This window comes from Clavelina lepadiformis, chromosome 6, assembly GCF_947623445.1.
Source record: "Clavelina lepadiformis chromosome 6, kaClaLepa1.1, whole genome shotgun sequence".
Lineage (NCBI taxonomy): Eukaryota > Metazoa > Chordata > Ascidiacea > Aplousobranchia > Clavelinidae > Clavelina > Clavelina lepadiformis.
Window position 1 is genome coordinate 3,493,205 of NC_135245.1, and position 24,435 is coordinate 3,517,639.

At 36.0% G+C, this 24,435-nt stretch overlaps 3 protein-coding genes across 5 annotated transcripts; all 3 read left to right on the forward strand.

Annotated features, from left to right (window-relative positions):
- Positions 1-198: 198 nt before the first annotated feature.
- On the forward strand, positions 199-21,419 carry LOC143462217 (speckle targeted PIP5K1A-regulated poly(A) polymerase-like). Of its 2 annotated transcripts, none has more exons than XM_076960284.1 (7): positions 199-443; positions 16,085-16,278; positions 16,717-16,820; positions 18,112-18,217; positions 18,289-18,432; positions 19,014-19,425; positions 19,902-21,419. In XM_076960284.1, the coding sequence occupies exons 1-7, from the start codon at positions 344-346 to the stop codon at positions 21,329-21,331; spliced, it is 2,490 nt and encodes an 829-aa protein (XP_076816399.1). In that variant the 5' UTR covers positions 199-343; the 3' UTR covers positions 21,332-21,419. The 2 variants fall into 2 exon arrangements, with proteins under 2 accessions (XP_076816399.1, XP_076816398.1); XM_076960283.1 differs by lacking the exon at positions 199-443 and adding an exon at positions 14,103-14,281.
- LOC143463329 (carbohydrate sulfotransferase 11-like) lies at positions 6,298-9,374 on the forward strand. The gene is made up of 5 exons (XM_076961793.1): positions 6,298-6,873; positions 7,180-7,322; positions 7,652-7,880; positions 7,960-8,122; positions 8,234-9,374. The coding sequence occupies exons 1-5, from the start codon at positions 6,348-6,350 to the stop codon at positions 8,424-8,426; spliced, it is 1,254 nt and encodes a 417-aa protein (XP_076817908.1). The 5' UTR covers positions 6,298-6,347; the 3' UTR covers positions 8,427-9,374.
- LOC143462218 (protein FAM177A1-like) lies at positions 21,359-23,326 on the forward strand. 2 transcript variants are annotated; one of them, XM_076960286.1, is made up of 5 exons: positions 21,359-21,585; positions 21,666-21,764; positions 21,963-22,029; positions 22,105-22,273; positions 22,352-23,326. In XM_076960286.1, exons 1-5 carry the CDS (start codon positions 21,481-21,483, stop codon positions 22,353-22,355), a joined length of 444 nt encoding a protein of 147 aa, XP_076816401.1. In that variant the 5' UTR covers positions 21,359-21,480; the 3' UTR covers positions 22,356-23,326. The 2 variants fall into 2 exon arrangements, with proteins under 2 accessions (XP_076816401.1, XP_076816400.1); XM_076960285.1 differs by having other exon boundaries at positions 21,365-21,585; positions 22,678-23,326.
- Positions 23,327-24,435: the final 1,109 nt, after the last annotated feature.

Below are 24,435 nucleotides of genomic sequence, written 5' to 3' on the forward strand. Positions count from 1 at the left end.
TTAATCACGTCACAATTTTTTTCAATTGTTGATTTTGTTCAATAACTTGTTTACAAAACGTTTTGTAGCATTACTATGATTAAGTCATTTGTATTTCAACCAAAGATAGGCCTATAATATAAACACGTTTGAACCATATCTATGGTTTGAACATGTTTATGCTATATCTATGACTTGCATTTTTAAACATTTGGCTGCCAAATTGTGTTTGTTAGGTTGATTTTGATTCAGGTGGCTCTGGCTGCACGTGTACTGTTCTGTTTTTACAACATAGCAATGCCAATGAGCATTGCACAGGCTGATTGATTCAATTTAATCTTTGGGCTGACAGTTTAACATTAACATGGAGAAGAATGATGCTGAAATAACTTTTACCCGTTTTCCCCCGAAATGCAGCCCAACAGGGATGTTTTGTGAATTGTGTGCTGTGAGTGTTCCAAATGGTATGTACAAAAAGCTGTAGTAACTGCTTAATAGCTTTATAAAGTAGCCTAGACTACTGTGTATTCGTATCGTATAGGCCAGCGGTTCTTAACCTTTTTCATCTTTTTTCCCCTTTACGCCAACTACCAAACCTAAATTTCCCCCCTTTGGTTTTTAACATTATTTTGGCAAGAGCTAAAGTAAACCTCACTTATAAACATAATTGAATGTGACCAACCAAACACTTTGAGTTAAGGAACTTGTTGTAATCAAATCATTACAAATGCTAAGTCTAATTTTTCAAAAGTGCAAATTAACCTAAAACTAATACCCTCTGACCCAAACTCTCACTTCTCATAATATAATTACTAAACTGTAGGCTGCAAATTAAAACAAATGCTATCTTTCAACTAAAAATGACAATTTTCTTTCAAAGTCTATATTAAATTATAAGTAATCCCCTCCACCTCAAACTCTCATGACTAAATTACATCAAAAATAAATTTGGACAAAAAAAAGTCAGACGATAACAAGAATGGAACCAGAGACCTCCAGCTTTTGAACCGTATCGTCAACCACTACACTGCCGCATTGCTTTCTTGTCCTCGTCCAAAAGTAGAGCGGTAAACCCATCAGCGTATTATGATTCAGTAACTTCGGTAAATGGTCACCAGTTAAATAGTCACTTTGAAAAAATTCTATGATTTATGTTTTACGCTTCGCCAATATTAAAACTGTAATTATTTTCCACCTCAACTAAACCTAGCCTTATTCTTAGTTTAATGAATGGAGCTGATTGGAAAGCTGATGACTTACTCTTGCTGTGTACTTGCTTCTCTGGACATGAATTTGTGACGTTACGCAAGAAAGGCTGAAGCCGCTGGCTATTTACGCCAGTGACATAACGATATTTGTTCCTTGACCACACTCTACATCTCTGGAGTATTATAAAAACTTTCCATACAGGCAGTGCATAAGCAGCACCCGACTGGTAAAAACTGCAGTTTTTGACAAGAAATCGTGTGTGTGAAGATGCTAGTTTTGGTATGATGGCGTGTAGTGAAGCCTCGATTCTTAATTTATTTATTAAAAATTGGCATTCAAACAACCAGCTTTTCTTTGTTTTTTTATTATAAATCGGCTTTAAGGTGAAAAAGTTTGTCAAGCACGTTGATTAACCTCGTGCGTGCAGTTGCCACACTTTCCACTATTGAAGCAGCAAACTCTGCTTAAGTGAAATCTTTTTTTTATTATGACAAGATACAAGCCGTAGTGGAAAGTGTGGCACCTGCACGAACAAGAATAATCAACATGCATGGCTTGCATGCCGAATATTTTACTTATCATGCTGATTTATATATAACAAATAAACAAAAAGGTCTGGTTGTTTGAAAACCAATTTGTAATATAAAAAATGAGCCGAGACTTCAGTGCACACCAAAATTTGCGAGCACACATAATTTTTTGTTGAAAACTTGCATACTTTCCGGTCGGAGATACAAGTATTAATGTAGGTATTGAAACTACAATGCAGGGTTTTTGTAACACTGGCCTATGTATAAGCTGCACAGTTTCCTGATTGAATAAAGCGTGCGGAAAAGTTTTTAAAACTTGTATTTCTTGCATTAAAAAGATGAAAGTGGACATCGTTAGTGGTGTAATTGTATGATCTCAATTCTCGTATTTCACCTATTACATTGTTATCTGTTTGTATTGCTCTTTAACTACAAACTTGCTAACCCCACCATGGAATGGTATTATATCCTTGTTTATTTTGTTTCATATTGTGAAAATGTCGTTTTTGTCATATTTATTATAGAAGCATCATTCCAAGCCCACTTACGTGGACAAAAACATGTGAGAAATGTTGAAAACCAAAATGACTGGAACAAGAAGGCAAGATCTTCAGTATATGTTGGAGGAATAAAAAAATTACCGGCAGCTGAACTGTCTTTAGCTGATTACTTTGGAAAATTTGGCAATGTGAAGAAAATTACTATTGATAAAACAATGGTATTTATGATCTGTGTGTACATACCATTCTGAATTTTGACCTGTGATGACTAGTAAAAGGTCTGAGCCCTTGATTTTCACTTGCAAAAAGCATTATTTTCTCCAACCATTGCATAAGCACTTATATCAAAGTAAATATTAGTGTTATCCCATCATTTACGCCCTATTTAGCGTAAATGATGAACAACAGTCTGGACCCGGATTCAATGGTCAATAGCTAACGCCCAAAACAGATCATGACAATTGATAAACTTTTAACAGCTACATTTTTGCTAGTCATGTTAAGTTTAGGTAAATTTTGAAAATTTCAACATGGTTTACCATGCCTCATTTTTTGTGTGACAATCTGCATCATATTATAAATCCTTGTCTGTCACCTTAAAGGAAGAAATGTCGGTTTACTATAAATAATTAAACAACAAACGTGGACATTGGCCAAAAGCACGCGTAGAGGAGACGTTTCCAGACAAGGATGGGATTGTGAGGAGAGTCCAAGTGAAAACTGCAGACAATAGATTCATGCGTGACATACGCAAGCTCTGCCTGTTGGAGGCAGCATGACATAGAGCTGAGCCTAAGGTGGTCAGCAGCGCATTTGTGAACATACGCGATTACAATGCGAAACATACTTTAGCCATTCACAGGGCCAAACACCTTTCCATTTGTACATACACATCTTAACTGTGGTAGTTGCCTTACTGTAACCATTTGTAGCAGTTTTATATCATTCTCACTGTTGCTTGCATGCTTAGTATTATCTTTCTAGTTTGGTACTATTGATTTATATTGCTTGCCAAAGATTTACTCACTGACTGCCAATGTTAATACTGTGCCTCATTGCCAGGTTCTTCAGCATTTAAGCCTTACCCACTTAATTACCTCTTAGACTTTGTTTTTGAATGTACCCGAACTTGTCAACGCCTGTGATCATTTGTAAGATGTTCCTTCTTCATTTGCCATCATTATATGTAGCTTATTAACCATTGTAGTGTGGTTGTGTTCTGATCTTTCTTAATAAGTGTTGTGAAGACTTGGTGTTCATGTCAGTTACCTCTTTCTGTGTACCAGTTATGTCTTGCTTGCTGCCGTTGAATTTGTTCGATTTTTGTTTGAGAATAACTTCATTCCACTGCGTTATTCTGGGGCCGGTATGTAACGTCCAAATTAGCATTGTTGTTTATTCAAATTATATGATTTAAGTGATAACGAAACATATGATTTTGTGTCGCCCAAAACTCGAAATAGCTTTGCCAATGCATGTCTAGACTCGTGATAATTCCCTTTCCGTGTGTTGAATTCCTTTCTTTAGATCTGATGAGCCGTGACCTGCTTTGCTACCATGTGCATGTTAACGCCCAGTTTCTTTGTGTTATATCCAGTCGTGCATCAGCTTTAATCCCAGCCAATTTAGTACGTGTATTGTAGTTGTTAGCCTGACTTCTTTAAGTGATTGTTTGCATGCAGTATGATAAGTTAGTTGCCAGTAAACCTGTTGTAATACCTATATTTGTTAGCCACGTGATTGAGATATAATTTACTAGTATTGCCGATTATTGCTATTGTGTGCAGACTCACAGTGTAGTGATCATTTCCTTACTTTGGCCTTGTTTGTACATTCAGATGATAAGTAATATTACCCTGGGTTCTGTACTTATAGAAATCACACACACACACCCTACACCAGGGGTTCCCAACCGTTGGTACGCGGGAGCTTTTCAGGTGTTACGCGAGCAGCTCTCCGTTGCATGCGATATACAGTATAGTAGTATAACAATTTAATTTTGAGTTGCTAAAATATGCGAACAACACTTTTATTTCTTTCCGTACTAAATTCTCTGCACTCAGTAAGCTACTTTTGTCGATCTTGCTCCCTGCTGTCATTGTTATTAATACAATGCTGCTGTGCGAATATTGAATCAAATTAGTTGTTTTGAAAATAGTGGTACGTGTTGACAATCCGTGGTGGCTAAGTGGTACGAGAACATAAAAAGGTTGGGAACCCCTGCCCTACACCCATACACGCCCACAGATTTGTAGCTGTTCTGTTCGAGTGATCATTTCTTTCTAGCCGTTCAATATAAGACTTTCAAGAAATCCGTGTGCATTTCTAATATCCAGGGTAGGGTGGAATTCAGGCCTTGCTGGCCCGAAGGACACCCCTTAGGTGAACAGCATTTATAAATTTGCCGGTTACACATACATATTTTCGCTCATTGGAATTATGAGTACTCCACGTCATATCATTAGAGCTTAGTAAAGGACCATAGCCAGAAGCGTGTTTGGTTCTGACCCAATCTGCACAAGCTTCTACGCTTGGTGCAGGATTAATTAGTGATTTTTCGTCACAGGTCTTGGCCCCAAAAAAGAAATAAGTAGTCTTAAGAGTTGTAGATATAACTGAACATTTATATATGGGTATCTTTTTCCTCTTGGGAACAGGGTTATAAATCGACACTCCACATCGTTGAATTATTGTTGCATTCTGTCAAACACATTTGTGAGGTTTTGGAATCAGATATTCTCCAGTATGAATGTTGTCATGACACAGTCTTAATTTTAGCCGTGCTGCAGCTGTACAGGAAAAAATAGCAATACTAACAATACACAAAGGGATATATAGAAGTCATTCTATCGATAACGTGCAGGCTATGTGATCTCAAGTCCGGTTCTTGTTATATATCTAGAAGCAGGTTCTTCTTTGTCTGTTATTATGCTTTGTGACACAGGACGTGAGCCTATTTCCTCTTCTGCAATAGAAAATGGTAGATGAGACAGGTAATTGAATTCTGGCCTATTGCTAGCTGAACGAATCGTGCTGTTTGTGCTGTGTATGTTTGTCAAAAAGCTTTCAGCTGACGTTTGCACAGGAATGTGAGCAGCTTTCAAACGATTTATACTAACATTATCAAGACGTCCATGTGCGTACGCCATCATATGTTATGAACACATATGAGCAAGTTTTCAGTTCCTCATCAACATAAGTTTTATTGGATAAGGTTCATGCGGGGGTACATATCGTAAAGTGGCCATAAACTGAGTTAGCTGTTCCACATATTTTGACTGTGGGATAATATCAGGGCTTGGGGCTTCAAATAATTCACCGGGCAGCCTTATAGAAGTGCCAAAAACTAATTGGGAAGGGGCACAGTCAATGTCCTCTATTATAGAGGCACGAATGCCTAGCATAACCCAACCTAGATGAAAATACCAATCTTGGTTACATGAGTATGCTTTTAAGGCCGTCTTCAATGTCCGGTGAGCTCGTTCTAGAATTCCATCATTAAGTTTTATTCGCAACAATCGTGCCAAGAAAGGCCAGCTTAGATTTATCTGCGAGCCAGATGCATCAAAAAATCAAAATCGTCAAAAGAGCTATAACTGGCTCGCGAGCCATAGGTTCCCGAACTCTGGCCTATAATAAACTGACAGACATATAAATAAAGTAGTCTAGGCCATGATATAGCATGACATATTATTCGAACTGAGTATTGTAGCTGACTTTAAAAAAGATTCAATGAAAATATTATAATTATTGCGCAATTTGCAAATCGACACAAACAGATCGGGTTGTCGGGTTGTAGGGTTGTCGGGTTGTCTTGATAGCTTGAGGCGAATTATTTTCTTGACAGATAATTATTTACCAGATTATGCTCATTATTATTAATCTGCTGGTCAGCGTAACACAGTTTTACCTGCTTTTATGTTATGGTAAGTATATGTCAGGATAAAAAAGATAATAGATAGGTAAGCGGATAGATAGTTCTGTGACCCAAAAGCAAACTAACAAACAGGATTTCTTTCTTATATATAGTCAATGTAGAGAAAAGGGCTAATCGAAAGATTTTTTTTTGATTGTTTCAGTACAATTAGACCAACTTTCATCGGTTTTAGCTACGGTATATATTCTACAAATGCATCTTAGACGTTTGCAGCGTAAAGAAATGCTAAAAATAATGACAGTGCACTGGAAATTATCATTATTATTTGGATTGTTATGTTTTTATATCACCTTAAAGCTAACCTATCAATCCGAGTCATTTGATTTGAACCCGGTCAACTTCGCTCTTTTTCGCGACTTGAACAACGTTGAAAATAAAATAAGCAAAAGTGAACTTACAAAAGCATGGCAAGCTGAATTCAGAAAAAAATATCATTTTGACAAAGTAAAAGAATTACATAGCAATGCAGTTGAAAAGACAGACGAACTTTCCTCACTCGGAAATTCCACTCCAACTGTTGAAAGTAGGCTTTATCACGAATCCTCCGCAGTACGTGAGGAAAGTGGTTTTAATCTGTATCGCGACGGCGGTGTTGTGAAGATAAAAAAGCTCGACGAACGTGATGACCATCTCGACAAAGATGAACAATTTATGGATAAAATGAAAGCGAGGATGGCGAACAGACGGGAGCACGTGAGACAAGTTTGCGATGAATTAGGTGATGCAACGCAAACTATTGAAATGATAAAAGTTTAGGACAATTTGACAAAGAGCAGCGTTTACTTGACCGATAAAGACTTAAATTCATAGCACTTCTTTCGGTAACATTTTATCTTCAAAGTTGCCACATAGCCTACTAGGCCTATAACCTATAAGCTTATTGCTAAATATAATATATTTAATTGCATATTTTTATCCAACTATATACCTATAGCTCGATTCGCTGAACACTGCAATCGTTCAAATTAAATGCGGTCATTTGACTCATAAATTTTATTACAATTCTCTTCTTATTTACAACCAGGTATTCATGACGCAGTCAAAGATGTCTGGAGTCGGGTAGTGTATTTTGAGCAATATAACTTGCTTTTCTGCTTAGTACCGAAAACTGGAATCACTAACTGGCGAAAGCTGTTACATTCCATAACAGACACAGTTGAAGAACCTGTAAGTCCACATATATAGACACACTCATATTTCCATATTTAGTCATATGCAAATCTTTCGGGTATAAACCATACAACATAGACTAGTTGTAGATTTTTATAAGTTAGGTTTCTAAATCACTGTAATTCTGAAATCAAAGGGCTGCCTGACATCTTTAAAGCAAAAACAATCTTGACTGGGTTGCGCCAAGCAATAAAACAGAGTTGTAGCAAAGACAATTTTTTTTACAAAAAAATGGGCAAATACTGAAATTTATTGCAGCTTCAGCAAACAATATTTCATTAACTAACGAGACTTGACAGACGCTGCATTGATTGTTTCCATTGCAGCACCAATTCCATACGATGGAATTCGTTAACAAATGGGAAGTGCATTCTAATGCACGAAGGATCAGTTTACTCAACAACAAAAGTATAACAAAGATGACTGTTGTCAGAGAACCATTTGAAAGAACCCTATCAGCTTTCAGAAACCGTTTGGGAAAAGTCCCCTTCGATGGGTTGTTTAGAGATTTATCGAGGAAGATTCATCACCGGTACAAAACAAACTCAACCACAGGTATTTCTCTAGAAATAATTTCGTCTATTGTGATGTTCGAAAATGCTCTCATTCAGATAACTATTGGTGGCATTTACAGATACAAATGGATTTGCAAATTTTGACGAATTCGTTTCGTATTTGATCGACACCCCTCCTGACCGGTACGATGAGCATTGGCAGCGATACCGACTACTTTGCCGACCTTGCGCTGTGGATTATGACGTCATAGGCAAACAGGAAACAATTGATGAAGATTCAAGGTAACCTCATGGCAGCAGACATTTACCAATTCCTTTCTTACTTGTTGTTTTCTCTTTAGGAGCGGGCAGGCGCAAAAAATGGGCGATGATAAACTTTATGATTTTACACAGATACCTTCTGAAGTTGATCGGAGCTCCGAAAGATGCCAAACTCCGAACAGGATATAACACCAGAGGGACTCCAAATATGGTCTTAAGTTACTATAACAGCGTCGAACCCAAGGAAAAACTTTTTAAACTCTATGATCGTTTTAAAGAAGAATATAAAATATTTAACTATAGCAAGCCAACTTTATTGCCTTAACTCTGATAAAAGAAAAACTATTCCCTTGATATTTGAATATAATCTACAAAGACGTACTTTGCTTTATTATTAACTACATGCGCCTCGGGACTTTAGTACTCTCCGATGCACGCTTATAATACATCCACAGTAGTTTGGTATGAACCACAAACAAACTGAATATTGTGGTTAAGACAAAACGCTATGATTTCTCATGTTTACTGCTACTAATATTGTTTACGAAATCATATATTGTATCTGCACTATTTATCATGACATACACTGTATATGGGCCAATATTATGGCAAATGTGCAATATTGGTGCAACACATAACAGCTAACTGTTCATGGTCTCGTGACAGGTGGGACTACACGAAATAGCAGTTGTGTATGGTTGTGTTGAAAATTTATTTCACTACGCAGTATATGCTCAAAAACGTACCGTCACCTATTCGAGGGGACTGTGGCGTTTGGATATAAGCAAATTAAACTAGTTCTATAATTGGCATTTGTTAAGCAATTTTTGAGTCTCCGGTTAAATTCTATACAAATTTGAATGTATTGTTCCTAGTAATCCGTATTCAATCGTAGTTCCAAATCGACATGTGACGTAGTTAAGTGTGTCAAGTGGTTTTCTGTACCCGGTGCAAAATCGATTTTAATTCTTTGTGATAAAAGCTTAGAATGTAACATGGACACGTAGATACGTGTCATTGTATGGCTAGTTTGGCACTCGCCCATTGGTCAAAATATGGGAGTATAAAACCTAATGTTTGATCTAAATCTCTCTCTTCTCTTTTGTCGCTCTTAGCTATTTCTTCTGTTCTGCTGAATTGAAGTTATTGCTGAATTATTCGGAATTGGAATCATTACTGAATTTGAGTTATAGCTTGGTTTAAATGTGGAAAGATGGTGTAAATGTTTCTAATTTGATACAACCTATTCGGACAATATAACAATTAGACTTTATGAAGTTGGTGTTCATTTGAAGAAACATTATAGAGACAGCAAACGCAACGGAGTCAAAGACAATTGTCTATAGGAGTCTAGCAGTAAGACTAATAGTCTTGGCTTTAGGCCAACCTTAAAACATCTCCACCTCACCATCCCACAGGACCTTGTCATTAGTACGTCATTGTCATTGTCATTCGAATCCCGAATCTGTTCCTATCAGCACCAAATGATAAAATTCCATCAAAAAGTTGCCAAATCTTGCTTGTAACGTGACGTAATTACTAAAAATTAATGATTAAATGGCGATTTGAAAAGCAAATTTCTTAAGAAAATGATTTTCGGTAAGAAATGTTGACTCTAGTTGAGCCAGGAAAATAGACCATTGCAAGTCGATAAATTTGTAAGTAGTATAGTGTTTGGGTTAGCCATTATTAGGATTCGTGTTCGCCCGAATCTCCTACACAGGAGATATTCGGCGAATCTATGGCGGGTTTGGGTTCGTGTTGGCCCATCCCTACCAATTATTGATTCAAAAGAAGCCAATTGCAAAATTTACGCACTATGCAGATGTTATTCATGCACACCGTAAGCAATACTTACTATACCGTGATGATACTAAATAAATAAATACTGTGATGAAATTTCTTCCAATATGGATTCCCTTCAGTATGTGGTACCCATCAAGGCAAATCTTATGCGAGAGTAGGTTAAGGAGCTGTCTAACATAAAAAATGCCATAAAATTCATGTTTGTTTTGTTATACAGCGCATTTACTAAAAAACTGATTACTCGAAAAGTCCTCCACGGGGCTCTCTGAAATTTTGCATGACACTTTGCTATGCTTTGGACAATCATTCCAGAGAATGCCATCAAAAAACTATGATTCAAACTTTTTTGACATAAGCTTAAAATTTACACTACAATTTTTGGGCTAAAAACTCCGATTTTGATCGCAATTTTTAGCCTAATTATGCAAGCGACCTAGGAAATTCAAACACGCCAACTGCTAGGGTAATTCCCAGGCTATCAATCAATCAATCAATCATTTTATTTTTCGCCAAAAGCGTGGTGGGGACGAAAAATCAAGCCAGTTGTTACTAACACGCGCCAATGAACAGGAAAAAGTGACAAAGCCGAAAAGGCTTAAAACGTGCTCAAGAGAAATATTTTCTGGTAACAACTAGCACGGCCACTAAACCTATAATTAGTTAAATCCATAAAACATAAGTTAAAAAAGCGAGAATTAAGCAGACGGGCAGGTGGTGTGTTCAAGCAACTGATGAATGAAAATTGCTTCAGTGCTGTACATCAGTGGATGGGAAAAGAAAGCCACCTTAAAAGAAACCCCATCCTGGGCAAGAGCCCGGTTTCTGGTGGCCATAGCACTAAGGAAGGGCGTTGTTGATTAGCCCGAGTTTGTACAGCAAGAATGCACACCAATGATAATCTTTGAAAGATGTGATGACAATACTGCTGTGGTGACGTTTCAATCCAGTAACTGGTTCCAGTCTTGTTCCAGTCTCCAGTCCATCTTGAAAATATGTAAAAAACGATCTGCAGTAAATATCCGAAGTAGCCTAGTTGTGTAATGAGTGTTGAAAATTTACAAGTTAATGAATAAACAGACTGACGTATAATTTTCTTAATCCGATTCGAAATTTCCAATACCATCGTCTTATCAAAGTGCTTTATCAAAAGGTACTTGTCGTGCGCATGCTGGGTGCTTACTGCCTATGTCTAGAGTTTGGCAACAACAAATTTGGGGCATGTGGTTGAGGAAAGCTTTAACTATTTTGAAGTTAAAAGAAAGATAAAGCAAGTGATCGTGTTTTCAAAAATTCAGTGAAATCTCTGAAAAAAACAACACCAACCATGCTGCCTTCTGATTAGTCTAAACAGGTTTTCTAAAGCCCTACGTAAGACGTCCAACAAAATCAGAGATTTTAGTTTTACCACTGCTCCTTAAAGCGTCGCAAAATCAAGTCCGTGCTTCAAAGTGAACAAAAACGCTTATGCACAAACGTGGACTAGAAACTTTTCTAAATATTTTGCCTGGCGGACCTTTTGCAATTATTTTGATATTTCGCGGCCCTATAAAAATCAAAGAATGCTGTAGAAAAAATGCAAAAACCATACCAATGAAAGAAAAAGCAAAAACTATCAAATACGGTAAGCGTTTAATGGGATGGGTGACTGATATAAAGCAAGCATTACACCCGAGAAAGCTTTATTATCGAATCACAATCATTGCTGTACATTGCGGACCCTCTGAAACTGCTTTAAAGCTTTAAAGACTAATTCTCATTGCGAACCCTCTGAAACTGCTTTACGGACCCCAGTTTGGGAACCGCTGGTCTAGAGTAAGAAAGGCATACTTCCTACCATTCGAATGGGAAAATATTACCGCAATCTGGCCCATTTTAATGGGCGGAAAGCAGACGAATGGGGTAGATAATAAGGGGATATTATAGTGTACAGATCGAATAAGTACTTACAGTGTAGAATTCTCGTTTTCGAACATCTGCTTTGCTAAGCATTGCATTGCGTGCAGATGACTTCCTGTTTTCCGTTTTAAGTCATAACATAAATATCGTGCCTGCCTATCCTGTGTCTATTATTCACAGTTGTTCAATACATTCAGTTTACTAAAAATCATCGCTGCAAGATGGAGGTTTTTATGCTGTAGCTGTGCCAATGTTTTGTCTAAATCAAATCGTTGAAAGAAGCTTCAATATAATCAGTATATACAGTTGTCATTCCTGTGTAATCATTGTTGAATTCATTTTGAAGAAGTTCAGTGTTAGGATAGACAACTTTATTGTCATCTTTACAAGGTAACAAGGACTTTGATCACATATTATAGCACTACAAGACAAGTCATTATAATATTGATCACTGCTAAGTACTAATTAAACCCTATCATCAGACAATAAACCGTAAATGTGAACAATTAGATCTGTGGGTGAGAAAAGCAGACAACGACCTCATGAGACTCATATATTATCGCACACAATAAACATTTCAACAAGTGCTTATTGTAGTGGAGTGGGTCAACCTCTCAAGTACAGGTGCCATATACCCATTTTCCGTTACAACTTTTTCTGTAATTTTCCATAACGCATTAACAGTAAAATGCATGTTATTAAAGAGTAAATTCAGACATTTACCGTTGTCTAAAATTGTTGGTTTTGCTTAAAAATGCACACGTTAGTTGCATTAAGTGTTGAAAAATATTATATAGCTTTCACGGAAATACAATTAAAAATATGTAGCTTTCATGGCTCTCTTAGTCAAAAAGGTTTCCGATATCTGATAGGCTATAGGAGTATAGTATGGGGATGATGATGTAGTGTTGCTTTAGTTGGCCTACAGCCAAGACTAATAGTCTTTCTGTTTGACTCCGAGATAATTGTTTTTGACTCCGTTGCGTTTACTGTCTCTATAATGTTTCTTCAAATCAACACCAACTTCATAAAGTCTAATTGTTATATTGTCCGAATAAGTTGTATCGAATTAGAAATATTTACACCATGATTCCAATTCCAAATAATTCAGTAATAACTTCAATTCAGCAGAACAAAGGAAATAACTCAGAGAGAAGAGAATTTCCAAGAGAGCGATTTAAAACGAAACATTTGCTTTTATACTCCAGTATTGACCAATGAGCGAATGCCAAATTAGCCATACAATGAAACGTATCTACTTGTCAATGTTACATTCTAAGCTTTTTCACAAAGAATTCAAATCGATTTACATCGGGTACAGAAAACCACTTGACACACTTAACTACGTCACATGTCGATTTGGAACTACGATTGAATAAAGATTACTAGGAACAATACATTGCTACGTACAAGCCATGTTACATCTTCTATTATACCGAAACCTTGACCAAAGTACCATCGAACGTTACACGGTAAAATACAATGCTACTTGAAACATTTTAAATTCCTTTGTTTGAATAACTGCTTAACCACGCAATACATCTGTTTAAACATTCAATTGCATCCCAGCTGGAGAAACACACACAAACCGCTTTTAAAGTGCCAATTTATCTAATTGTTATAATATGTTATCACGGTCGCCACAATAGGATATACTTGTATTATATTATACACATTTTATTTATTTGTATATATAAACCAGCTCCCATCAAAGCTTTGTTTGTGAAATAATTTCACCAAAACATTCTTTTTGAGAAAAAATTGACAAATAACACTGTGATTTGCGCAAAATAAAAGCAAAGCTGTCACGTTATTTTTGTTTTTGTGCAAAGCAACGCGGCCCCTTCAAAAGCGCGGGGCCAATGCAGTCGCATTGCTCGCATATGCTTAAACTAGACTTGACTGTTAAAGTAATTGGTAAATGCCTGCAAAAATGCTTGCAAATAGTAAAGATTAAGTTTATATTCGGTTATGGATCTTTTTCTAATGTCTTTTGTCGTTTTTGAATATCCTTCCCGCCGCCACGAGTTTACGTTCGTTTGTTTGTTAGCGCAAACTCTATATCTTAATTACGCCACAAATTTTTTCAATTGTTGATTTTGTTCAATAATTCGTTTACAAAACGTTTTGAAGCATTACCATTATTAAGTTATTTGTATTTTAACCAAAGATATAATATAAACACGTTTGAACATGTTAATGCTATATCTATGACTTGCATTTTTAAAAATTTGGCTGCCAAAATGTGTTTGCTAGGTTGACTAAGGTGGCTCTGGCCGCACCTGTACTGTTCTGTTTTTACAACACAGCAATGCCAATGAGTCTTGCACAGGCTGAATGATTCAGTTTAATCTTTGGGCTGACGGTTTAACATTAAAATGGAGAAGAATGGTGCTGAAATAACTTTTACCCGCTTTTCCCCGAAATCCAGCCAAACAGGGATGTTTTGTGAATTGTGTGCTGTCAGTGTTCCAAATGGTATGTACAAAAAGCTGTTGTAGCTGCTTAATAGCTTTATAGAGTAGCCTAGACTACTGTGTATTCGTATCGTATAGGCCAGCGGTTATTAACCTTTTTCATCTGTTTTCCCAATTTCATCAACTACCAAACCTAAATTTCCCCACTTTGGTTTTTAACAGTATTTTGGCAACAGTTAAAGTAAACCTCACTTATAAACATAATTGAATGTAACCAACCAAAGACTTCAAGTTAACGAACTTGTTGTAATTAAATCATTACCTTTATGATACGTACCACAAAAGCTAAGTGTAATTTTTCAAAAGTGCAAATTAACCTAAAACTAATCCCCTCTCACCCAAACTCTCACTTCTCATAATATAATTACTAAACTATAGACTGCAAATTAAAACAAATGCTATCTTTCAACTAAAAATGACAATTTTTTTTCAAAGTCTATATTAAATTATAACTAATCCCCTCCATCTCAAACTCTCATGACTAAATTACATCAAAAATAAATTTGGACAGAAAAGAAGTCTGACGATATCAAGATTCGAACCAGAGACCTCCAGCTTTTGTACCCCATCGTCAACCAGCTTTCTTCCCCTCGTCCAAAGTTAGAGCGGTAAACCCATCAGCGTATTATGATTCATTAACTTCGGTAAATGGACACCAGTTAAATAGTCACTTTGAAAAAATTCTATGATCAATGTTTTACGCTTCGCCAATATTGAAACTGTAATTATTTTCCGCTGCAACTAAGCCTAGCCTAGCCTTAGTCTTACTTTAATGAATGGAGCCGATGGGAAAACTGTTGACTTACTCTTGCTGTATACTTGTTTCTCGTGACATGAATTTGTGACGTTACGCAAGAAAGGCTGAAGCCACTGGCTATTTATACCAGTGACGTAACGATATTTGTTCCTTGACCACACTCTACATCTCTGGTGTATTATACAAAATTTCCATACAGGCAGTGCATAAGCAGCACCCGACTGGTAAAAACTGCAGTTTTTGACAAGAAATCGTGTGTGCATAGATGCTAGTTTTGGTATGATGGCGTGTAGTGAAGCCTCGATTATTAATTTATTTATTAAAAATTGGCAAACAACCAGCTGTTCTTTGTTTTTTTATTATAAATCGGCGTGAAGGTGAAAAAGTTTGTCAAGCATTAACCTCGTGCGTGCAGTTGCCACACAATCCACTATTGAAGCAGCAAACTCTGCTTAAGTGAAATCTTTTTTTATTATGACAAGATACAACCCTTAGTAGAAAGTGTGGCACCTGCACGAACAAGATTGATCAACATGCATGGCTTGCATGCCGAATATTTTACTTGTCATGCCGATTTATATATAACAAATAAACAAAAAAATGTGGTTGTTTGAAAACCAATTTGTAATATAAAGAAAAGATCCGAGACTTCACTGCACACCAAAATTTGCGTGCAGGCATAATTTCTTGTTGAAAACTGGCATACTTTCTGGTCGGAGATACAAGTATTAATGTAGGTATTGAAACTACAATGCAGGGTTTTTGTAACACTGGCCTATGTATAAGCTGCACAGTTTCCTGATTGAATAAAGCGTGCGGAAAAGTTTTTAAAACTTGCATTTCCTGCATTAAAACGATTAAAGTGGACATCGTTAGTGGTGTAATTGTATGATCTCAATTCTCGTATTTCACAGTGTCTATTACATTGTTATCTGTTTGTATTGCTCTTTAACTACAAACTTGCTAACCCCACCATGGAATGGTATTATATCCTTGTTTATTTCGTTTCATATTGTGAAAATGTTGTTTTTGTCATATTTATTATAGAAGCATCATTCCAAGCCCACTTACGTGGACAAAAACATGTGAGAAATGTTGAAAAGCAAAATGACTGGAACAAGAAGGCAAGATCTTCAGTATATGTTGGAGGAATAAAAAAATTACCGGCAGCTGAACTGTCTTTAGCTGATTACTTTGGAAAATTTGGCAATGTGAAGAAAATTACTATTGATAAAACAATGGTATTTATGATCTGTGTGTACATACCATTCTGAATTTTGACCTGTGATGACTAGTAAAAGGTCTGAGCCCTTGATTTTCACTTGCAAAAAGCATTATTTTCTCCAACCATTGCATAAGCACTTATATCAAAGTAAATATTAGTGTTATCCCTTTGGCTGACATTTCATAAACAATTGTACACTCGGGTTTGGACACTGCACAACGTAGTAGTCTACCTGAAGATCGTTATAGAAGAAGGTTAACGATCATCGATGTATATTGTGACAGTTGTGATACCGTAGTTGTTCGTTTTTACGAGAAAATGTGCGGTTTTGCATGATGAGCTCATTGGCACATGATATCAAAGGATGTCTGAGGTTAAAGAATTTTAATTTTGTTAATACACTACTATGGGAGATTATTTCAGGATTACCGGTACAAATATTTGTGTTTTTTAGAAGTGTTATGCCATTGTTGAGCTTGAAGACGAGGAAGTAGTGAACAAAATCCTGACAGAAAAACAGCACAAAATTGATGGAGTTTGTGTGAAGGTCAAACCAAGGTGAATTTGTTACGTCACTTTGCAAAACTCATTCAGCTTTGACAAAAGTGTAAATTTTATAAAATCATATTCGTAGACGCCTACTTTTGAAAATATCTGGGGGGACAAAACGTTAGTAATATCAAGTTAGTGACTAGGTTTAAAGTAAATTCTTTTATAAATGTAAGTGAATAATAAGAATTCCAAGACTTTAAACTGTCAATTTGCACACTACAGCACCCTCTTAAATTAAGCATAACAAGTTGACTTAGGTCTAAACTGTGTTCAATTGGTCATATAAGCCTGGAACATGCTTGCATTGTTCGCCTTATTATGTTTGAAATGATCAGTTATGACGTCATAACAGGCATTGTTCGTGAATTTTTGATTTGCAAAATTTTTTTTTATATCACAATGCAACTATTTCTATCAGGTTCAATAATTGTTAATTTGTGTTCGCTAATTTTTATAATGATTTTGATTTTTATCAGTGTCGCAAATTTGTATGAACTTACTTATTATTATTTGTGGGGCATCACAATTAGGCTTGTTTTAGTACTCGTTTTAATTGCAAATATATTGTTTTTTCGTTGTAATTCTAACTTTGACAAATGTTGAAAATGGGATTAAACTCGCTTGGTTTTTAAAACCTAAAGTGTTGTCTACTAAGTGACAGTTTAGAACAGGGGTGGGCAACCTTTTTGAACCCGAGAGCCGCTTTGGTTGTTAAATTTTTACTGACGAGCCAAGTCATAAGAACTTATGACGTCATAAATAGTTTATGTCGTTTAATTGTTCCATATCTGCATTCCTCAATCGAAAAATATCATTAAATTTGGATAATTAACAACTTGTCATCACTGCTGGTCTAAATAAGGAAAAGAAAAAGAGAGAAACGTTCATAAACAGTACTCTTGGTAGTCTTTGCAATTTTTTTGAAATTTTACGATTCGACTAGAAGAGCCACAAAAAACATGCCGGAGAGCCGCAGTTTGCCCACCCCTGATTTAGAACATTATTTTTAAGATTATTAGTCGTTATTTTGGTAATTGTTACTATGGAAGTCTCTTTTGTGAATGCACTTTGTTTCCATTTTGGTTTCATGGTTCACAATTTAAAGTAGTGGGACCCCTGAATTCGTGCAATAGTGATAACATTGTCTAGTATCCTTTCATGGATGTTTATTGTCAGTTTTCCAAGTTCCTTCAATTAATTCAAACTTCGGCTTATTTAAAGCAATTTATTAGGTGCATTACTCTTTAATGTATTACAAGTATTTTATGTTAATTGGCATATTTTACTAATTTTTTAGGGAAGTAAAAGCATATGTTAAACCCCAGCCTAAACAACTCGAGGCATCAATCAAAGAACCTGTTTTGAGTGAAACATTATGGAAGGAAATACAAGATACTAAAGATGTAAGCGGTATTTTGTGTGCTATTATGCTCCTCTATTTCTATTTACTAATTTTTTTCCACTTGAAATGTAGGTGAACAGTCAAATTCTGTTGCTACAAGAAAAAAGTCAGCTAAGCCCCAATGATCTGCATTTACGTAATCTGCTGTGTGAGCTTGTGCAGTCTGCTTTACAAGAAGCTTTTCCTGGATGCTTGATTAAGCAGTTCGGATCTTCTGTATGTTAGCAAGCAATCACATTTGGGTTAACATTTTATCTTAGCTGTTAAAATAGCGCTTTAAGTAACTTGCAACAGTGCTGAATTACACATATATATCCATGTCTTATCATTATCAGTAACATACCACAAAGCTTTTCTGAAAAATTCATTATTACTATCACCTTTATCGGTCACTATTAGTAGCGTATTTAACTTGAGGTGTTGAAGTCAACTCTCGGAAATCAGATTGATTGGGCTCTCAGTGTAATAACATTTACCCTTAATGTGGAATCGATCATGGAATGAACATAAGTGTGTAATTTACTGAAATTATCTATGCTTAATTGCTCACATGCTATCAATCAAATTAACAAAAATGGCGAACTTTAGCTTTTCACTGACACTTGTCATTTGGGCATGATATTTCATACAGAGTTGCTTTGGAATTGAAACGATTCTTTTTAGTGCACATATTTGGCATCTCACGGATTTAGAATGTTTTCACGAAATATCATGATTTTATTTCATCCATTTATATCTGACTGAATATATACTTATAATTTCTAATATTATGTAACTTTTACTTTAACGCATTCTAGATCAATGGGTTTGGTGTCCACGCTTGTGACTTGGATTTACATTTTGAGTATGAAGAAGTTCATCCTGACATCTTACAAGAGTTGTCACCACGTGACAAAGAAGAGATGAAGTCCGGCACTTATTCAAATGACACAACTTCTGCCATTTCAGCATCTGATGTTTTGCTCGCTGTCGCAGAGATAATTAAACAGTGCATTCCGGACTGTCACAAGATAAAAGCAGTTTTGTCGGCTCGCCTCCCAGTGGTTCGATTTTACCACAAGTCATCGGACATGAGATGTGACATATCATTATCGAACCATCTAGCAGTGCATAACACAAAATACCTGCGATTTTGCTGGCAGCTGTATCCAAATTTCAGACCTCTTGTCTTTGTCGTGCGTGCATGGATGAAACACTGGGAATTAGCAGGTGAGACAACAGCAACAACTACAACAGTACAACGTTACTTAAAAACAGCATGTAATGCTTAGCCTACCATAGAACTACAACCAACAATCTTGATATTAGAGCACGTTAGATCGTAATTGATTTCTAGATGGTTGAGTGTGATATGAAATGCATTTTACAAATAATTCTGAGTCAAATAACATATCATATCCGTTGTATCCTGGCATGTTCAAAACATTTTATCCACTTGTACTTTGGATGTGTTAAATATCTTAATCATACAAGTATTGGTTGTCTTACACGCACAGCATAGTAACAAATGCATGATACATCTAAATTATAACATTTTTATATTTAATTAGCTGTTGTGTGTTTGTATACTTTCTACATATATTAAAAAAAAACAATTCAGATGCTTTTATGTAGTAAGATTCATTTAATTTGAACTATAAAGATTAAATGTGTTTATTACATAACATTCAATTATTTCTTTTAAGGTGGAGTTCATACCAATGGACCAAGGTTGAACAATTATGCTGTGACACTTTTGGTTCTGTTTTATTTGCAAAACACTCAACAAATGCCATCCTTAGCGAACATGGTAAAGAAACATCAAGGCCAGAAAGTGCTGATAAATGGATGGGACTGTACATTTCCAACGTCTGTCTCTAATTTCAGAAGAGGGTTGCATTCCTCTTCACCCATTGTTGAGCTACTGGCTAATTTCTTTACATTTTACGCGGAAGTTGAGTTTTCTAATGTAGTGTTGGACCTGAGAAGTGCCGGCATTGTACAAGTTTCAGAGTTTTTAACAGAAAAAAGCTTCGTTGTTGTAAAATGCAATCACCCTTCCAATAGTAATACTCAAGCCTCTGTGAATGGTGGACCTTCATCTGAAAGCAAGGCTCAAACTTTTAAAATAGGCTCCCTTAATGTCAGGGATCCTTTTGAATTGACACACAATGTTGCGGCAAATGTTAATGAAAAGCAAATGAAATTGTTCACCAAGTGCATTCGCAATGCTGCCCTCGCAAGTAAAATGAAATTGTACAGAACCAAACCACAGTCAAGTGAGGCAGCTTGGGGATTGCTGAATTTATTTGTTAACCACCACAACAAGCATACAGATGCTTCTGAAAGTGATGCTAACTCAATTGAACAAAGGTTTAACATTAAAAAGCCAACAAACACAGCGAATGCTGGAAATTGGTGTGACCTTGCTGCTGGCGTAGTAGTGGTTGTATTCCGAGACATTTTTGCCATGTCCATTAACAGTGTTGACATGGAAGATACTGCTGAACAGTTGCAACCATCTGCTGTGACTTACTCTCGGGAAGATTGTGGAGAAGAATTACAAAATTGTTCATCTCCGTGTAACAAAGATTTTGATCGAGCAGGAGCAAGTGAGTCTCGAAAGAGACCTGCCAGTCCCACTGACTGCGGCTTTTGCAAACGTGCCAAGATGTTGCTATCTTCTCCTTCATCAGCTGACATATCGTCCTCAAACATTTTGACAATCTCATTGCCTTACACAGCCGAATGTACCGCTACTCAACGTTTATGGGAGGGTAGACGGAAAGCAAGAAGAAACTTGGTTAAATCAGGCAAATCTGATCTTTTACAGCTTGAAATTGAGGTGTCAAAGATGCTTCTATCAGACAAAAGTATGGATACTTCAGTCACAAGAGAGTCAATCAACCATAGTTTTTCTGAAGATCTTATGAACACAACCGTTTCATCAATTGGTAGTGCTGATACTACTGCTGTGTTTGCGTTTACACTGCGATTAGAATTAGTTGATGAAAATACTCTTGGTGTTACGTTAATAGCTACATCAAAAAATTCTGATTTCATAACGTTCTATCACCATATAAAATCTTTTCTACCAGGTTTTGTGATAAAGTGCAGCAAGCAATGTGATATTTAGATGTGGTCTTATTGAAATCTGTTCTCGCTGAACAGTTTTGTTAAGGTTTTGTTTTTGCCGGCATTTATAACACTTCTGCCTTTTCCAGGTATATGTGTTATATTCGATTGAAGGTTAGTACATTAAAGTTATGTGTTGAGTAAATTTACATGGATAATACTACTTTGGATCCTGTATCCTTGGAGGAAAGTAAAGATACTGCTGTACTGTGCCCAGATCAGAGGTTTAAAATTGACAAACATGGAAAAGTAAAGGTAAAATTTGTTGCAAAATTTACTTGTGAAGCCTTAGAAGGCAATTGTATCCTTACGTGTCACAGTAATATACTTCGTAGTACCCGAGAAGATTGATTCATTGTAGCGACGGAATATTAGAGGAGTACAGCACTGATGAAGAGGAAGAAGAAGAACCTCCTCTTCCTCCTGTAGACACTGTACGTAGATTTGAATTACTTTTATGGATATCAACTTTATCAAGTATTTGGACATTTTCCTGTAGATCTCTTATTGTAGATAGGTTTCCTATTTTTCTTAATATGATACCAGTAAATCATTTTAATAGCAATGCTGATGTTTATTACACAACACTCTAAAGTCTAAAGAGAAGATATTTCAACTTTTTTATGTTTCAGAGTAAGCTGACTTGGGGGCCATATTTATGGTATCACACTGTGCAAGCAGCGTTTAGTGGTCTAGCAGGTACTGGTAACTATACTGCCATTTGAAGTCACATCCATCAAGTTGATGCAAGAAAACGTTACTTTTTGTGTGCAGTATGCGACTATCTTGGCGAAAAACTGGCTTATTTCTTTGGCATCACATCTCCAAAGTTTCAGTACGCCCTCACTGAACTGGACAGGATGCAGGAAGAGGAAAAAGAGGAGGAAGAAATTAGAGCTGAAGAGAGAAGGGCTGAGGAGGAGTTTATTGTACAAACTTTGGGGTAATTACATTATCTTGTCATTACAATTTATCTCTATAATGCTTTTCCTATACTGGCATGTTTTAGTATATTTTCCAGGTGATACCGTAACAAATTTCCTTTGACAACTGGACGTTTCAATCGATTAAACCCGAGACTTTTCAACTTAATAATTATTCAACCCACAGTCATCGGTTGGGTTGTCCTTGAGTTAGTGTTCTACGTTTAATCATCCTGGATTGAATCGATCTGGAACCATTTGCTTTGTGTCTGTTTATAACGAATCGTTTTTGCGTATTGCAACTTTTAACATACGTTAAATTCGGCAATGTTGAGAATGTTATTATAGAAGTTATGATTTATTTTGTAATTTAAAAACGATTACAGTTGAGTGGACAAATATAGAGATGATCTGTGTTTTGCAGAAAGAAACAGGTCAAGTGTGGAGATGGAGTAGAAACTGATTTCAAGGTCCAAACAAACACACCAAACATTCAGCTGTAGCCCTTAATATTGAACATTATTAATAAGGTGCTCATGTAATGGTAGACCATTGTATGGAATTAATCAGTTCATTAAATACATTCTTCTTTCTTGAGTTTTCGCTGTTTTTTATCTTTCTGTTAGAGGTTGTGGAAAGAAATGTATAACTTGTGATTGAGCAATAGTTTGGTTTGAAGTTTTAAGTGATTTACATACCAGCTAACAACAGAAGGATGTCTTTGAAGGTTTTTGTATCTTGTTAACCTTAAATTCTTCATTATACACATTTTGCATTTTGTTCATTTTTGTTGTGACTTTGTTTTTACTGTTCGAAATAAAATGTCTAATTCTGTTATGCAATGTTGTAGTTCTACTGTAAAATGGTACTGTTGTGCAGTATTGATCTGTAGGCTAGTGGGATTTGTTTCGCTGTCGGATACATTATAATAGATTCCTTTTCCTATTTTTGTGTTAAGCATAGCCGCTTGAATGGGCAATGCGGAAAGTAAATGGTACTAGAGTAGTATTTGTGTGTTTGGAAAAATTTCGTTGTGTTGTTTTCAAATGTCACAATAAAGTTACCAAGGAATATCCAATTGTGTTTGAATTTGTTTCGACTAGTACTGTACAGCGATACTGGTAGCTTACTTATTGCCCCTAAATCTGCGTTTTGTTTTATCAATTTTGCTGTAAAGGGTAAATAAGTGACATATTTGTTCGCATGGTGATGCTACTTTGTAATTTCTAGGGCAACCAGTTTTATGACCTAAAAAGTTTAAATTTTGACCTTATTTTGAAAAACGCTATACTGATAGTCTCTACACTGTCTACAGCAACTTTCTAATCTAAAGCTGCAATTAAAATTGACAAAACGCTTTTCTAGTGTTGACTTTTTTTCGTTTCTGCATATTAAGATTGACAACTTGCAGTTTCAAATGCAATGCCTTCGGTTATTACTGCGCAATGTAACATTCAGTAAGCTTTGCCCGAAGGTGAAAGCCTTTGTGTCTGATAATAAATAAAATGAGAACTTTATCATTAAGTAATATGCATAGACAGAATTTAAGCAACTAATGAGAACTCATATCATCGAAGCAGAAGTAAAGCAAGTTATCAACCATCAATCGTCCTTGCTCATATTGTAACAATAGCCGCCAGTGTACGTGGTAATTATGGCGAATATGTTTGTTGTGTAGTACTTCACACAAGTAATACAGTAACGAACTTAAAATTTGTCATAGTGCTTTCGTTGGAAGGTCATCTCGGAAACCAAACCCAGAAAGCTTTAACGTTGGAACTAAACAAGACTAAATCTAAGCAAAAACAAGGTTTTACAATGATGATTTTGTGAACTTTAGCGGTAACTTTTGGTATGGACTTTATTTCGCGTTTATCTTTGTTACGTCATAAACGATGCTTTTTCCGTTTGTATGAGCATAGGCTATTGCAACAAAAAATACTTTTGCAGCTTGTAGCCTAATGATTATGAGTTATTTCTGGTACCGTAACAGCAAATAAGGAGATAAAATTTTGCTGAGAGTGAAAAACTCTGAAACTTTCAATATAATCATCTATAAAAACATGAGCTAAATAACTTTAGAATAGGGAATTTTTGAAATGTTGTTCTTATACAAACTAAGGCAAGGACTAGGACTAGGAAACGAGAAAAAAGTGCCGCGAGGAAGAATATTCGGGTTCGT